We start from the raw sequence: 18,227 nt of genomic DNA, 5'->3' as shown, positions 1-18,227 counted from the left end.
ACTGCTTCCAAATAAAGCCTCTCTCTTAAGTGTGACACTGTCACATAGACAAATAGCCACAAAACTCAGAATCAGGATTCCAGAAGCACCTAAAACTGCAACACTCAGGAAATAATTTGTTGTATTTGGCTCAGAGCAGGTAACTCGCAAAAGTTGGTGGTGTAATACCTGTAAGGATCGAGCCATAAGCAAAATACTTTTTGCCTTTAATTAGAGCAGTGGTACTCAACCAGGGGGCCAGGTCCAACTACTGTACTAAGGATTTAGCAAACTTCCATGGGGGCTGTGAGATTACTTTAAAATATTTAAAATAATATATTAAATTAATCTAACTTAATTCAAATTAAACTGGGGTTGGGTGCAGTCCAAAAAAGTTGAAACCACTGATTTAGAGAAAATTAGAATGTAGACAGGAAAGAAGGAGTGAGACAGCGGGGTAACAGTATAGGATTGGACTTGACCCTGGGCTACCATGTGCCATCAGCCCTTATATATCCTAGGCATGCACACAGCGGACTGCACCACAGCTCTGACTCAACAAATTTTATAATAAGTAACGATTCTAAAAGGGTGTAGGAGTGATAAAAAGTGTAGGAGACTGCATGTAGCTAACTTTTAGATAAAGATATCTTTCTGGCATTTACTAACAGATGGCTGGTTCAGTAGGGACCAATTAAAGGCAGGGTTGTCCTTGGTGACTTGTGTGCCTATGGCAGCATGCAGAGTTCCAGGTCCAAATCATGGCTTTAAACATAGTTACTGTATGGCTGTCACAGACTGGCTTAAGAAATGTACAGAACAACAACAACAACTCTGCATTTCCTCCCCACCAGATTGAAACTCAGAATTAGCCAGGGGTGGGAAAACACTCACATTCAAAGGTCTTACAACTATCAAACTATCAATCCAGTCTATGAGCACATGAATGCAGAAAATCAAATGTTAGCTGTATGTTCTTATATAATTTAAACTGGCAGTCCAATTTTATCTCACAGTGGGAAGTTTTGTCTTTCAAGGATTGTGGTTCATCGCTATTTCACCCGGTAAAAAAATGCTGATGCACAAGGATTCAGACTGCGAGAGAAATGGATATGACCGTGGTAAAAGAGCAGTAAAGCACATAACATACCTCATACTGCGTGATGAGGCCGTTGGGTTCCACTGGCTCCTCCCACTTGAGGAAGATCATATCTTCCAAGGGGGTGAAGGTAAGAGACTCAGGAGCAATGCCACCAGGAACTATGAGAAACCAGCGAGGAAGAAATTGGTCAAAGGAATGAAGCTGCAGAATGACCAAACACTGTCAGACTAGTAATGTCACTAGCATTTACTCAAAATGAGAGGGTTAATCCCTTTATGTCCCACAAAGGTCATCTCTCATTTTCTCATTATAGTCATTCTCATTATAAAGGTTGAGGCTTAAGCAGACCTCTAATCTTATGAATGTAATACAGAGACACATCTATTATAAGTAATATAAGTGATTAAGTACTGTAAAGTAATTCTGATATGTGATGTGGAAGCAGAGAGCTAAATGAGGGAGAGGGCTGAAGTGAGGAGTTGCAGTAGGTAGCATGGGGGCTTTTCTGCTGTTTAGTTTTAAAATAATGTGGCAGTCAGTGTTTAGGCTCTGGGTACCCTGCAGAAAATTAATTGCAACAGGCTTCTTAAAGAAACTGTTAAACCAAAATTATGATTATGTCATCATTTACTCTCAATCATGTCATTCTAAACAAGTATGACTTTTTTCTTCTGTAGAATGCAAAATACGAAGTGAGACAAATGTCGCTCTCTTCCATACATTGAAAGTGTATACTGTAGTGACCAGGGAGTAGTCTAGCTCCAAAAGGACAAAAAAAAATAAATAATGAAAATAAATAAATCCTTAGAAAAAACATAAAAAAATAAAATAATCCATATAACTTTTGTGTGTAATATTCCAAGCTTTCTGAAGACATACAATATCTTTGTGTAAAAATCAAACAAAAACTTGTCTGTCATTTCAGTAATGAGACACATGCGAACCAATGGTGTTTGCCATCAAACCTGCCACAAAGTGTCTTCACACACCACACTGAATAATTTGAGAGCTATGGCATAGCGGAAGGTTTTCGATGAATAACAACTTAAATTTCACTCTGTTCCCCCAAGGAATAGTGCATTGAAAAATAAAAATTCTCTCATTATTTAGTCTCACTCATGTTGTTCTAAAACAGCGTGACTTAAAAAGTAAAAAGTAAAAGTAGATATTAGGTAGAATGTTAGCCTTAGTCATCATTCACTTTCATTATATGGAGAAAAAAAGATGCAATAAAAGTGAATGGTGACTGAGGCCAACATTCTGCCGAACATCTCCTTTTGTGTTCCACAGAAAGAAAAAAATCATACAGAGTTGGATCAACATGAAGGTGAGCAGATGGTGACAGAGTTTTCAGAATTTGGGGGTCAACTATCCCTTGAAATACAGTGTATGGACTACTTTTAAGGCCCTTTTATGGTGGTGTTCAGTCAAACGCCAATGTATGGATAATAGCAGTGTGAACATTCCTCAGAACTTCAAAAGAACATCATATACTGTAGGTTCGGAATGGCTTGAGAGTGAGTGAATGATTACAAAATGTTCGTTATTCAGAATCACCATAAAAGCAAATCAGCACCAAACAGCATAAACCAGTCTGGGCCAGCATGAAAATGTTGGTGTAAACTGGACTTTTCAGCAGGGAATACAAAGCCTCTGTGACAGAAAGACAGGGTAATACAGTACTTGCAGCTGATGACATGGCTGTTTTTAGCTGATTAATATTAACACGGGTACATTTACAGACAACAAATGCTGGGAGAAAGAAAGAGATGGAGAGAGAAGAGAGAGAGAGCAGGGAATTGGTGCTGAGAGACAGATGAGTCTCTGAGCTCTCATTCACTGCAACAGGAACACATCAGCAGAGGTTTTTACACCCATTTGTGCTCTGTCACTGAGCAGACAGCCATCCTTGTTAGCCCTCAGGTATGTGCACAGCACATGCAGTATGTGTGTGTGTGGAGGGTGATAGTTGGTGAGGCAGAGATAGCCAGTGGTTAAAGTAACACGCTCACTCAGATTGTGTCAAAATCGCTGACTCCGTCACTTTTTCTTATGACAGGCCGTGAAAGAAAATAATTGCTGATTGAAGCTTCAGAGGAGGGTTGATAATTGAGCACTCTCCCCCCCCCCCCCCCCCCCATCTCTTTCTTTCTCACTTCATCACACTTCCTCTCTGGATGAAATGCTTGTTTTGAATTTTTTCACAGAAAACGATTTTGTCCTTCAGCTAGAATTTTTGCAGTCTGTGATGTCTGGATTGAAAGCAGAAACAGGCATAATAATCTCCCTTCTCTAGCACATGGAAAGCTCCCCAAAAGAATAATTAAAAATAAATTTCAAATCCATTTGGCAATGTCTGTGGATTTATGACGGTGATGTGGTGTAGATCTAAGAAAAATATTTTTACACAGTGTAGGAAAATGACTGACGAAGGTATATTTCAATAAATATTGAATTTCTTTCAAGCTACGGAAGCGTGCAGCAGTTTTTTGTATTTTTTTTGTGTCTTTTTGTCTTTCAATGTAATATTTAGCTCAGGATCAGTGTTGTACTGCATATATTTGGGGCCCCTCATGAGCCATGAGACAGGGCCCACAAGTAGTGATGTCATACTCAAGCGTTTGCATTGGTGTGAAATAGTATTATTAATGGAGACAGACAGTGGTTTATAGGAATGTCAAAATACTATACATCGATTATTGAACGGCACGTTATTTTCTTGATTACATTTTTGAGGCATCGATATATTAACATTAGCCGACATTATAATTTAAAGCCCTAATTTGTGTGCTTTCCAATTCACTGTCAGTTGGCCTTCAGTTTAATGTAATCTGGCATAATAGCTTTGGGAGATCACACAGGGGTTATATAACATTTACTGAACTTAATACTGAAGGACGTGTTGATGCGATACAGGTGGCAGTCCAAAGTTGTGAATCTAGTCACCATACACACAAAAGTTTTTGAACTTATTCAAGAATGAACAAAGTGGCATTGATGAGTTTGCAGTTTAGTGTATGGAACTGGTGTAACTGCGCAAACTGAACAATTAGAAATGGCTCTGTATGTATACTTGTATAGGATTTATTCAAGCAGTCAAACCAAAAAAAAAAAGACAAACTTGTAACTGAAAATACATTGTGTAGGCTATATGAAAGATACATATACACATTCTGTCATCCAGTGATGGATAGAGTAAATAATCTTTGTCCTTTGATAATGATTTGGGTTGAATTTAATGGAAAACTGCGAATTGTGCTCCATGGCGCTGTAGAATTTTGAGCAGCCTCCAGAAGCGCAGCTGGGTGCCGCCGACAGACCACCGAGTGGTGGCAGCAGTGTGCGTACCTTTAGAAAATAACTGTTTCTAATTTTAGAACGTGCCATGTCGTCCACCAGATATGTCTGGTGTGCGACCCCCTTTAAGTTAGCCTGCCACTCACACTTTACTAAAGTTGTGTTAAGAAATATGCATGAAGAGACAAAAACTATTGTGCAATGATTAGCCTTATTTATATCTGAAGAAAATGCAGATATACAGCACTGTATATTGATAATCAACTGGAAAATTTTCTGATTATCGATGCGTGAAAAAGGTATCGATCCCAAGCCTAGTGGTTTAATTTACTCCTCTCTTTAACAGTTTTCTCTTGTTTTGTTAAATTTCTCTTTATTGTCAGCATGTCTTTCTAAATTTTAATCATTTATAAAATGTGAATGTGATGGGTTACTGCAAGTTAGTGCTTGGATATTTAAAATTTGAGCCGAATCAGTAAATATTTGACAGTGATGTAAATTAGAGGGAAGGGATTTCAAATAAAAAGTTCTAGAACGGAGCTTCTTTGATTTGATTTGAAGCCACATCCACACTAATCCGTTTACTAATCCATTTGATAAGTTTCCTAACATTGTTTTCCAAAGTATGCAGTAATGGAGAGCGTTTTCAAAAAGTTTTTGGTGGAGGAAAAAGCTGTTCCAGTGAATATTCAGATGAACCCAAACCAAATTTAGAATAGAATAGGCAGCAACATCTCCTCATCACTGACCCTCAACACTGGAGCCCCACAGGGCTGTGTTCTCAGCCCACTACTGTATTCCTTGTACACACATGACTGTGTGGCAACACATAGCTCCAATGCCATCATTAAGTTTGCTGATGACACGACGGTGGTAGGTCTGATCACTGACAATGATGAAACAGCCTACAGAGAGGAGGTGCACACTCTGACACACTGGTGTCAGGAGCACAACCTCTCCCTCAACGTCAGTAAGACAAAGGAGCTTGTGGTGGACTTCAGGAGAAAAGACAGAGAACACAGTCCAATCACCATCAATGGAGCACCAGTGGAGAGAGTCAGCAGCTTCAAGTTCCTGGGTGTCCACATCACTGAGGAACTCACATGGTCCGTCCACACTGAAGTCGTTGTGAAGAAGGCTCATCAGCGCCTTTTCTTCCTGAGACGGCTGAGGAAGTTTGGAATGAACCGCCACATCCTCACACGGTTCTACACCTGCACTGTGGAGAGCATCCTGACTGGCTGTATCTCCGCCTGGTACGGCAATAGCACTGCCCACAACCGCAAAGCACTGCAAAGGGTGGTGCGAACTGCCAAACACATCATCGGAGGTGAGCTTCCCTCCCTCCAGGAAATATATACAAGGCGGTGTGTGAAAAAAGCTCGGAGGATCATCAGAGACTCCAGCCACCCGAGCCATGGGCTGTTCTCACTGCTACCATCAGGTAGGCGGTATCGCAGCATCAGGACCCGCACCAGCCGACTCCATGATAGCTTCTTCCCCCAAGCAATCAGACTTCTGAACTCTTGATCTCCCACGATCAAAATACATCATCCCTGCACTTTATTACTCTTTTATCTCACACCGGACTGTCATAAATTATATTACTGTCATTATATTATGTCTCTCTTAACAACTTACTATCAACCGACAGCCTGAATGTCAATACAGTACAATACTGTACATTCTATATATATACTTTTTTCATATATATTTTAATTTTTATTGAATAATGTGTATCTATATAGTATCTATATAGTAAAAAACAAAAAAAACATAAAACAAAAACAGCATATTGTATACTGTGCAATGTATGTTATTATTGTATATTGTTGAGTGTAATTGTGTATAACAGATGTTTAAATTGTGTTGTGTTAATTTGATGTTTTAAGTTGTGTAATTATGTATAACAGATGTTTAAATTGTGTTGTGTTAATTTGATGTTTTAAGTCGAGTTTAATTATGTATAACAGATGTTTAAATTGTGTTGTGTTAATTTGATGTTTATTGTAGATTGGCGTATGTCTCATCACTGTCACGACTGCTATGTTGATCGGAACTGCACCCAAGAATTTCACACACCATTGCACTTGTGTATATGGCTGTGTGACAATAAAGTGATTTGATTTGATTTGATTTGAAATTTGATTTACATTTTTCTTCAATGGAACATTTACTGTTAAGAGCTACAGCAACTCTGTAATGATAAAAGGCGTGCTTCTACTGTGCTCGCAAATCAACAATTGGCATTGGCGCATGATCCACTACTTTCCGTGATAGTGAATCCGTGTAAACACATTTATGCTGCCTCTGTGCATCTTTGTACACACTATATTTTCAACTTAGATACACTTCTAAAATAGCTCTAGATAGGAACATTTATATATCTTTATATAATATAGGAACATTTATATATAATATATTTTGGCTCATAACGTCACGAGGTGGTCCCTGCATAGGGTCAGGGCCCCGCACACAACGAGAGCTGCAGGATGCCTTATAAGTCAGTGTTTAGGGTAAAAAATAAGCTCCACAGCAGAGTACATCCATCCAAGAGGAACACAATTAACTCAGCCCTTCCCAGCAATGGAAGTAAAATAAATGAAATACATGGAATCACTTTCTGTGAAAGCTCTATTACTCACTGTCCTCCTCAGTCTGAAACGTGACCTCCTTCCCTTCCTTCTTGCCCTCGGTGTTGGCAAGTGCCAGGCGTATTTGGATAGTGTGATAAGGGGGCAGATCTCTGAGGGTGAAGCGGGAGGTGTTGTGCTCCACAGCCAGGCACTCTCTGACGGTGGTGTTATGCCCACCGCCGCCCCCTGCGGTCGTGTAGCGGTAGCACAAGGAGACAGAGAATGTATGGCAGCGGGTCAGGTTGAAGGCCGGCATCTCCCACTGCAAGGTCAGCTGACGGGACAGAATCTCTGAGGCTCTAAGACCACGCAGTGCCCGCATGGGTTCTGTTTGAGAGAAGGAGAACAAGATCGATCAGTTTTGAGACACATTAGAACCAATGGCTTGTTGTCTCTTTGATGTCAACCCTGGCGCAACGTGTCTTCTTGGATTTTGTATTTTTGAACTTATTTCCTGTGAATAACTAAAATTTTAGTCTATTCCCATATGATTTTCTTTTGACCATGGAACACAATTAAAAAAAAATATATATTTAGCAGGTTGTTGCAGGTTTGAATATGAGCAAGAGTAAATGAGAATTGAGAAGATTTTTCATAGATTACGACAAAAATATTGGTCTTTTACTCAAATTAAGATAGCGTTTGGTTTCAAAAGAAACCATGTGCATGAGATAGAAAGGGCATGAGTTTTAAAGACTACTTTTATGGCACTTTTATTAATTTTATTTGTCCTTTTGGAGCTTGAAAGCTGGTAGTCACTACATGGCCATTACATTTCAATGAATGGAAAAGAACATACATTCCCTCCCGTGCATTCTTTAAAAGACCCTTACAAAAAAGTAATGTGGTGTTACTATGGTACATTGATGGTATCACATTTATGCTTTAAGCAGACGCTTTTATCCAAAGCAACTTACAGTGAATTCAAGGTATACATTGTATCAGTTTGTGTTTTTTTTTGTTTTTTTTCTGGGAACTGAACCCATGATCATGCCGTTGCTAGTGCTGGTACTCTGATATATAAAGTGTCATGGTACTGCTATATATGAACCATAGCATTTACACGGTACTCCAAGATTCATGCAAATATACAATGGCCCTTCCATGGTACACTGCTATGACTACATGTGTCCATTTTGTTAGCATAAGCCAAATATTCAGTGAAACTTCACAGGGACATCATCAGGTCAAAAAATTTCTCACTTCAGCACCCTTAACCATACCCACTACAGGTAGGATGCGCCACCACGGTCAAATGGCCAGAAAGGTTGACAGACCTCCTGCTAATGAGGACACAACTCGTGCCAAATTACATTAATTAATTCCACAGGCTGCTGGTTGTACTCGCTCTCCTGCCATTTGCCACCTCCGTGTCACAAAGCAAATCGAGTATCTGCCTGGACCTTGTCCGGGGCCATGAGGAGGCAAAAATAAAAGCCCTGTTCAAGGGCATTCAGCTCTGCCAGTTACTGTTAGTGCTGAGTTGTTGTATTAGGCCAACTATTTTTGGCATACCTTACATTTGTGTACGATCACCGCTGGTTAATGTCCTTTCTTATTTGGCGGGGGCAGAAAGATCAGCGACCCCCTTTGGCGAGTGTGATATAAAGAGACAGAGGAAGCCACTGTCTGAGGGGAGCACAGGAACCTTAGTGTTTTTCGGAAAGAGGCGCATGCAGCAGGGAGGGTGAATCAAGGACATCCAGCCCCACTATCAATGAGCACATCTGTCACGGTCTATTATTAAGACAATCAATGCATTTTTGCCAAATAGATTTCCACATAATATATTGTATTGCTGTGTTCTTTTAATGAGACCTGGTGACTAATGGGCTCAAGTGGAAAGGGACAACAAAGGGGATGAAGTATGCACTTGTTCCGAAAAGTAACAGCTCAAGGTCTTCATTGCTCCTCTTGAACTTATGCTCAGAGGACACAATGCCCTACTGCAGCCTCTTAAGAATTAGGCTTACAACTAAAGGTAAGGAAAGAAATGCATCAAGACTGTAAGGAGAGAGAAGCTAAATTAGATGAAATTGATTTCCTCTTGAAGTCCACAGAGGAGGATGCATATAGACTAATTCAGTGCTGCTCTGCAGAATCGCGCTCAAGCATTCCCCTCATAACATTAAGCCCTGTTAATCCTAAAATATCTCATACATCAGATAATATGCGACACGTCTTTCTACAAGTTTACTTAAGGTCTATATATATTTATTTACATATTTACATTTAGTTTCATTTGTAGATTCACATTTAGATTAACTTTCAGCCCGATTAGGTTTCTAACACTGCAAAAAATATTTTTCTTAATCAGCATGTCTTGTGTTCCACTATAAATATCTGAACATCATTAAAACAGATCCAGTAAATTGACTTGAGAAGCAAAATTGATATTGAGATTTGTTTTCAGAGATTATATCTTGAATTACATATATTTTCTAATACCATTGGCAATTTTTTTTTTTTTTTTATTTTATTTTTTTTTTTTGTTTTAGGAATAAGCTAAATTTTGTGAGACTTATAACATGATAAAACAAATTGCCAATAAGGTAAAAAAAAAAAAAAAAAAAAAAAACTTAATTCAAGATATATTCTCTGAAATCAAGCCCTATTTAGCTTCAAGTAAATTTACAGTTTTAATGAAAACAAGAAATCCTAACTGAAAACAAAATCAACATGTTAAGAAATTGTAGTTTTTAAAAAAAAAAAAAAAAAAAATATTTGGCAGAGTATCAAGTCCTTAATCGACCTGAAAATTACTCTATAGGCCATTTCAAGGATGTAAACAATAACAAAAGGAATTAGAACGCTACTGCCTGGGAGCACTTCCGGTATCATTACCAGATCCTTTAAATAAGGCTCTGAGTAAACATATCTTCTCAAAAATACATGAGAACACAGAAGTGACTTATCCAGACATGTTACTGATACTGAGCACGTCTACGAGAGGGGTGATGAATGTGTATCATAGTTTACAGAAGATGCTCACAATTATTTCCTCAGCGAAAAGATGGGGAATATTGAATCGCTCCAATTACAATCAATGAATACCTCCGGACAAGGTAAGGATTTATTTTTGTGTGTTCCTAATTTGTGTCATTTTGGATAAAGGTGTCTGCTAAATGACTAAATGTAAATGACTTGTGCAGTATATTCTGCACAAGTCATTTATATTCATTATAATGGGAGCGACCTATTGTCACTTTTAGAGCTCTACCTATCAAACTTACAATTAGTTGGCATAAATTTTGTTCACCAACAAGAGATAAGATGTATGCTACAGTTGTTAGTACTGCACGGATCCAGTCATCTCGCTTTATTGCAGCAGTTCTTTCATCCTTTTGTGGTTGTTTTTCTGAGATCTAAACACTTTCCATTAGTTCTAGGCATCCAGGAAGCATCCAGCCACTGAACAACATGGTCCATACTGTATTTTAATAATGGAATTTTATGACAATCGTGTTAACGTTAGTAACGTTAATCGTGTTGAAGTCATTATGAATGAAGTGCCTCCAGTTGTTGTTTTGAATGAGTATGACAACTAGTAGGACATTTGCATGGAACAAAGATGTCACTTCCTTAAACCGACGAATAGTCCTTGAAATGATCTATTGACAAATATATTCATTCTGAAAACACACATTTCAAAGCAGAAACATTAAATACCAAAAGCACTCATTCACCTCAACAGGAAATACAACCAAAATAGAATGAATGAATGAATGAATGAACATTATATTTATTCAGCGCTTTTCTGACACAAAACTCAAAGCGCTTTACACAGTGAACAGAAGGCTCTCCTCAACCACCACCAGTGTGCAGCATCCACCTGGATGATGCGACGGCAGCCACAGTGTGCCAGTACGCTCACCACACACCAGCTATTGGTGGAGAGGAGAGAGTAGAGTGATAGAGCCAATTCATGGATGGGGATTATTAGGAGCCCATGATTGAGAAGGGTCAATGGGACCAGGACACTGGGGTTACACCCCTACACTTTATGAGAAGTGCCCTGGGATTTTTAATGACCACAGAAAGTCAGGACCTCGGTTTAACGTCTCATTTGAAGGACTGAAATAGAGTGTTGATCATCTTAATGGAACTATTGATTGTTAGTTAAAAGCAAACAAATTGGATGCTCTTCTTTAAAAGACAATCCAAGAGTCTACACTGTGCTCATTGAGGAGCTTAAAGGAGGCTTTTGTGCCACCCTACTTCCCTTAACCCAGTTTTGGATGCCAAGAGCAGTGCTTCGAGCGCCCACTCCTTGGCATCCCTCTGAGATGGGACCAAGCCCACAGAGAGCAGCCAGGGGCACGGGGCAGTGTGTCAACTCCTCACGGGGCAGCTGGAAGACCAAACAACACTAGTTTCTGTCCTATTACTATAGATAATGTTGATACATAAGGAAGCTCAGAGAGAACTAGGTTTTTTCCTGGTGGACTAATGGGGGTGTCTAATGGGGGTGACTTAAGATTTGGTTGTTGGTCATTAAAAGAAAAGCATAGTAAACATGATTTTGTGATATCACAGGACAATAAAAACATCATGAATACCCACATTGCTATAAGTTACTTGCTCATAGGTTCATTAAAGAATTCTGTCATCATTTTCTCACCATCGTGCTTCAGAAGACTTGGAATATAGTAAATGAGTTGTGTGGACTACTTTTATTGTTTTGTTTTTTCGTACATTGTAGCATCTGGACCAATCAGACACACAATTATTCAAAATTTAATGAATAATCCAACAGACGTCTCAAGACCGTAACAAGCAAAGGTCAAAGTAGGCCCAAATAGACTCCGAGATGTCTGCTTTCCCACTGATCATTATCAGCTTTTACTCCCCCTTTGCTGACACTGTCCCAGCAACTAGTGGACCTCAGAGACATTCCAGGTGCAAAAGCAAAGGAATGTGGGGAAAGTAACTCACTCCATTCCCCCATAGGAAAGACACATAAAGCCCATAAAACAGACTTTTCTTCATTAATTTCATTACAAACCGTTCTATAAATGAACATGCATATCCCCAGGACATTGTGTGTATGATTATTACTGTCTCATATAGTGTCTTTTTTACTGTATACCGTTTTATGCATGCTTTATGACAGAACCACTAGATAATGTAAAATTATTGGTATCATGCTTCCTATCAAATTAATCCTTGTGTGACGCCCTGCACATTGGACTATAGCACCCCCTCATAGCATTCATTGTATGCTTGTTATATTAATCAGAGCATAAAGGGGTACAAACTGCCAGCTTATTCCAATCATGCAAATGAGTCAGCTTCCAAACAAAGGAATTTTTCCCACTGGAAAAATGCTCAAGCCAAACTCGAGAGGAGTGACCTCCCTCAGGAGTTAAAGGGCACTGTCGGAGTGACCTCTCTCCTCTCTTTTCTCTCTATCTCTCCCTTCTTCTCCTGGTTGGTGTTCGTGTGGGACTGGAAACACCCAGTCCAACGCTGAGGTCACGGGCCGGCAGGCCTCAAACACATCAAGCAATGTGTAACTTCCTCGACCATTACGGAGTCAAACTAACACCGCAAGTTCATAATTTCTTCATTCAATGCAGAAGAAACTGATTACAACTTCAACACCATTGACTCAAGGAACCATCAAGACTTTCTCCTGAGACTGCATCTGGGCAATCTCTCAACAGCCAAGGCATTGCAAGTATCGTACTATTAACTAGATTATTAACATAAACAGAGGTTTAGTATAAGCTGTGAACCCCTTTGTTAACAAAGGTGCTTTGAAGTAAGAAACTGATGGTTCTTTCAGATGGTTAAATGACTCTTTTCATAGCTTCATTCCCCTGTTCTGTTCCAGTTTCATTCACTTTCACTTTTCCATTTCCCATATATGCATGATTTGTGTGTATGTGTTAGTTTAGATTAGTTATGTGTTCGTGATTTAGTTAAATAAAGCTTTTGTGTACATTCTTGCGAGTTGATTCTGGTCTGCTTGTAAATCAGTGTCAATTTAACGATTTGATCACAGCTACATGCTAAGAAAGAATTTTTTTTCTGTGGCCATGAAAAATATCCTTTCTGAGAGTTGATAGACGATCAATACTGAGTGTTTGCTGGATGAACAGATTAATTGATTGTAATATTAATTCAGCTACATCAAGTTAACTCTATTAACTGATCCAAATATTCATAATTAATTATAACGAGTTATGATTAATTATTCATATTTCCCTTTTGAGCTAATTTGCTACAACATTTTGGAGCTTGGACATGTGAATCACCAACCATTTCTGTTGTGTGGAAAACAGCATTGCGAACATTCTACCTAATGTTCTCTTTTTGTGTTCTAGAGAAGGAAAAAAGTCCAGAGCAGAACTTCAGTTGCTCAAGATCAAATGGGTGGTGGAGGGCCATCTGTGAACAAGTCTGTCCTGCTCTTCCATCATTTTCTCATTCTAATCCTCTCCTCTGAGGAACATTCCTCCACATCCTACCCAGCTCCTAATCACAACACCGCCTCATCAAGCACACCTGGACCGGGCTGCCTGTATTCCTCAGAATGTCCGCCAATTCCTCTGCTGTGCCCACAGGACTGCACTTGCTTTCATCTTTTATGTAGGTCATTACCAAGAGCCTCGCACCAGGATGCAATCTTTAGCTTCAGCCAGAAACAACCCAGTTGTCTCATCATTCATTTCACTTTTACTTCCAATATTTTGGAGAAGTCACCCGGGGACCTAGAAGTATCAAAAACTCTTGTACAGAAAAAAAAAAGGAAAACGAGCTGCTTGGAGAGAGGAACCATAACTCATAAACTAATAAGCTCTCTTTGGATGCCGGCAAGGGATATTTCAACACAACTGCAAAGGAAAGATTGTCAGTGTTGGGTCTGTGTACAGGAGCTAATGGTGTCTATGTGCAGGTGCATCGATGGAGGCCATTTTGAGCAGCTCATATGGAGCTGCAGACGATGATTACACTCACCTGTGTGATGGAAGTGAATCTCACCTGCTAGATGAAGACAGTCACAGTCTCTCTTAAAATAAAATAAAAAATAGGCAGGGAGATATGTGGCTGTTGAGAGGTTGTGATGTTTGGGGGTATAATGCTTCAGCATTATAAATACATTTACAAGGCTTTTTGCCTTATGTTGAAAGTGAATAGTAACTCCAGACTGTCAAGCTCCAGACCCCCACCCACCCCCCCAACCCACCCCCACATAAAATACTCTTTTCATTTTTGTGTGAAGTATCCCTTTAAAGGGGTCATGACATAAATTTTTTATTATTTATTTTGATATGTTCCTTGAGGTTTACTTATTTGTAAATTTTTTTGCACAAAAATAGTCATATATTTGGAAAACATGATCATTTCTCTGTCACCCTCATTCTCTGTCAGAAACACTCCGTTTTGGTGCTGCTTCTCCTTTAAGACTTGACAGTAAACGCCCACTGTTACAACTGGCTCTATGCTCTTGATAGACCTGCTCTCTCCTTGCCATCTCACTGCTCACCACTACTAAACTGGGCAGGCAGCAGAAGTGATAAGGTAAAGTAGGTGTTAATGTGTTGTTGTAGAGGCGGTCAGATGCAAATGTCTACCACAGTGTGACATCACAATGTAGAGGAAGTAGAAGAGTCATTTAGGCAGCTTGGTTTCAACAAATGCTCTTTTAGCAGTGAGGAGGAAGTTTTGAGTACTGAAACTTACAGTATATTTTTATTGTAGAATGCCCTTTTATACAGTATGCTAAAAGATCAAGGAAGTTTGATTACTCATATCCTGACCCCTTTAACATCTTAAGCGTTTCTCCTACACAGAAATGAGATTAAATGGAGAACAAATGGAGACTTTTGCTTAAATCTCCTGCAATTTTCTCTCCAAAAACAAGAGCTTAGGTTTTAATTTGAATTATTTTTTTATTTTTTTTATTTTACAGTATGGATCATCTCGTCATAAACTTCAAAAAACAAATGTTTAGGATCACCTTGTTGAAAATATCATTGTCACCCACATACGCTGTGCTTTGGATGGTGGTCCCAAGAATTGGACACTGGTTTGCTGGAGGCCCCACCTGGTTTCTTACTACTGCTTAACTAGCAAGAATTCCTTGTTCAACCAGCTTTACCAGAAAGACCATGCTGGTTGACCAGCATTTTTTGCATAAACATTACCGAGAAATCCATTAAGTCTTCTAAACTATCAAAGACCAACAACTGAGCAATATAATTTTCCTCTGGTTTATATCACCAGTGCCAAGACTACCCACAGGAAACACATTCAATGAAGAACTGCTTTATTTGTTGATGAGCGAAGCTAATGCATTTAGCAAAGAACCATAAATCCTCCATTAAATACATTTTACTGAATGATTCTTGAATAAAATCTACTGAAGACGATCTTATAAAAGACTGATCTTTGTATATATAATGTGCCATTTAGTGTGTCAGATGCACTGTATTATTCTAAGAAGCTAAGACCTAATATTGTTTGTGTTGGATCTATCAGAAGGCTAATCCGAATATTGAGTCGTGTGACAGTAGACGCTAACCCCCTTTCTAGCGTGATTAATAAGTCATCACAGTGAATGTGCGTGCATATGTGCAAGTGTGAACAAATGCTGTCAAACAAATCAAAACTTCATAGCCTCTGACACAACATGCCATTCCCCCTAGCACACTTCTTCAAGCACTAAATTATATCTTCGACTTCTATTCAGTTGATGGTAGAATACACAGGAGATTTGAGCACGAACGGAGTATGGAAAAGCTCATTTTACTTCCAATCCCACTGATGTGCTTCTACTGAGTCAAAATTACATCTTCAACACTTCGGCAAATATGACAGCAGCTTAAACAGCCCCAATATTCATGTGCAACGAGGCACCACTGGGAATATGATGCAAATACCCCATTTAAAAAAGAATTTCAATCTAGACTTAATGTGGAGGAGAAAATGGAAACAGTGGGAAATATTTAGCATGAATGTCTGCTCCTCATTTTTCTCTGCCTTTCTTTGTCAAGACAAAAGCTGTTTAAGACAAAAACTCATCTGACATTTCTCTCCATTGAAGCGACTTAGAAATGCTGTCTTTTTCTTGCTCGATTTCTCTCTTTTACCTGTTCATGTCTTTTTACTCCTGCTATGTCATTCTAAAGTCCTCTGTGTTATCTTCTGTACACTCTTCCTCTCTGTCTTTCATACCTCCTCTCCCTCTCTTTTCTTGCTTGTTGATGAATAAGTTTCTAGGCTCAGTTTGGTGTCTCATTTAGAACTGGAGGGATGCAGGTCTGTCCTGATAGAGTCATGGAGTGCAGGGAAAGTGAAAAACAGCCTCGAAGATTGATGTCAAATCTGGGTTCTTACATTTTTTTTTTTTTTTTTTTTGAGAACCAATCATTTAGAATATAGACAAAGTGGTAGGTAGTGATTTTCCTGATGGTATGAGTGTATTTGGAACAGAATGTGAAGTAAAATGGCTACTATTACCATGCTGACCAGGTCAGCGGCAGAATCCTCAACCTGCATTTTGTTTTATTTAATTTTCACTGGGATAAGAACAGGATCAATCTACCTAATCACACCCTTTCCAACTCTGCAACAGCAGGTGTGGTGGAGACTCTTATTTACAGGTAAAACATGCATTACCAAACCCCAAGAAGGCACCACGGGGAGAGATGCCTGCAGTTTTGGTTCAGAAATTTTAATTGCTATTTCATGAACTGGCATTAAACACTTGATCAAATTCACATGCTGTTCATTAAACTGTACAAGAAATTGTATTCAGCTGTTCAAAGACATGAACATTCACTGAACTCAGTAATGTAACCAGCAGGGTCCAAAATTAACTTTTGCCACACCTGCCATTAGTGAGTGATTGAGAAATCTATCTACCGTAAATATTTCTTACCATCCACAAATCCCTATCTTACATTATTTTAATAAAAAAAAAATATATATACATATTTGTTTTCACAACAATTGTTTTTTAAAGCTTTTTTTTCCATTGCAAATTAATGACAACACAACAACAACACATGTCATTGTGTCACTTGCTATATAATAAACAAACTATTTGTGGTCCTGTGATAAAACTGCACCAATAACAAAAATGTTTTGACACATTGGGGCAGATTAACAAAGAATGAAATGCGTCCAGTAAAAGCGCCGTTTCTTTGCATGCGCTCTCTGTGGTTAGCACCCGATTCACTCACAAAATCGCTGCTGAACACAATTTGCATGTCCAATTCTGATCTTGTGGTCCGATTCTGAGCGCTACATAGTGGAGGATGCTGCAGACCACCGTATTTGACACATGTTGCCTGGACTGTACAGCATCACTTTGATCCAGGCACCTGGATCATCTCTTAAAGGAATAGTTCACCCAAAATGGTCATTTACTCATCCTTATGCCATCCCATATGTGTATGACTTACTTTCATCTGCTGGACTCAGATGAAGAATTTCTCAGCTCTTTTGGTCCATGAAATTCAAGTGAATAGGTGCCAAAATTTGGAACCTCTAAAAATCACATAAGTCAGCATTAAAGTTATCCATAAGACTCCAGTGTTTTAATCTATGTCTTTAGAAGTAATATGATAGGTCTGGGTGAGAAACACATCAATATTTAAATCCTTTTTTTCTATAAATTCTCCTCCCTGCTCAGTCAGTCTCCACTTTAACTTTCACATTCTTCTTCTAGTGTTTTTGGTGATTCATATTCTTCATGCATATCACCCCCTGCTGGGCAGGGAGAAGAATTTATAGCAAAAAAGGACTTAAATATTGATCCGTTTCTCACCCACACCTATCATATCGCTTCAGTGGATTAAACTACTGGAGTCAAATGGATTTACTTTATACTGCCTTTTGGGCCTTCAAAGTTCTGGTCACCATTCACTTGCATTGTATGGACCTACAGAGGTGAAATATTCTTGTAAAATCATAATTTGAGTTCTGCAAAAGAAGGAAATTCATACACATCAGAGATGGCATGAGGGTGAGAAAATGATGAGAGAATTTTCATTTTTGGGTGAACTATGACTATACTTGACAACACCGCACATCTGTATTTATGCATGGTTATAATGCTCTTCTCCATCATGTGATGATTATTTTAATAATTACTGCTGATATGATCTGTTGAGATGTTCACAAACATCTCTTTTAAATAAAATTAATTTGACCACCTTCTTTAATTTGGCAGTGATTGTGGCAAGCAATTTTTGTGAATG

The 18,227-nt window shown here is 38.9% G+C and overlaps 1 protein-coding gene across 8 annotated transcripts in view; it reads right to left on the bottom strand.

Annotated features, from left to right (window-relative positions):
* LOC127453286 (receptor-type tyrosine-protein phosphatase U) overlaps positions 1-18,227 on the bottom strand; it is a 330,391-nt gene that overhangs the window by 90,696 nt on the left and 221,468 nt on the right. For all 8 annotated transcript variants that reach the window (XM_051719543.1, XM_051719544.1, XM_051719545.1 and 5 more), the window contains exons 8-9: positions 7,024-7,341; positions 1,130-1,239 (exon numbers count right to left, since the gene is read on the bottom strand). In XM_051719543.1, the coding sequence (XP_051575503.1) occupies positions 1,130-1,239; positions 7,024-7,341 (428 nt within the window). The remainder of the gene's footprint in view (positions 1-1,129; positions 1,240-7,023; positions 7,342-18,227) is intronic.

This window comes from Myxocyprinus asiaticus, chromosome 15, assembly GCF_019703515.2.
Source record: "Myxocyprinus asiaticus isolate MX2 ecotype Aquarium Trade chromosome 15, UBuf_Myxa_2, whole genome shotgun sequence".
Lineage (NCBI taxonomy): Eukaryota > Metazoa > Chordata > Actinopteri > Cypriniformes > Catostomidae > Myxocyprinus > Myxocyprinus asiaticus.
This window is presented reverse-complemented; position numbering and strand designations above follow the sequence as displayed.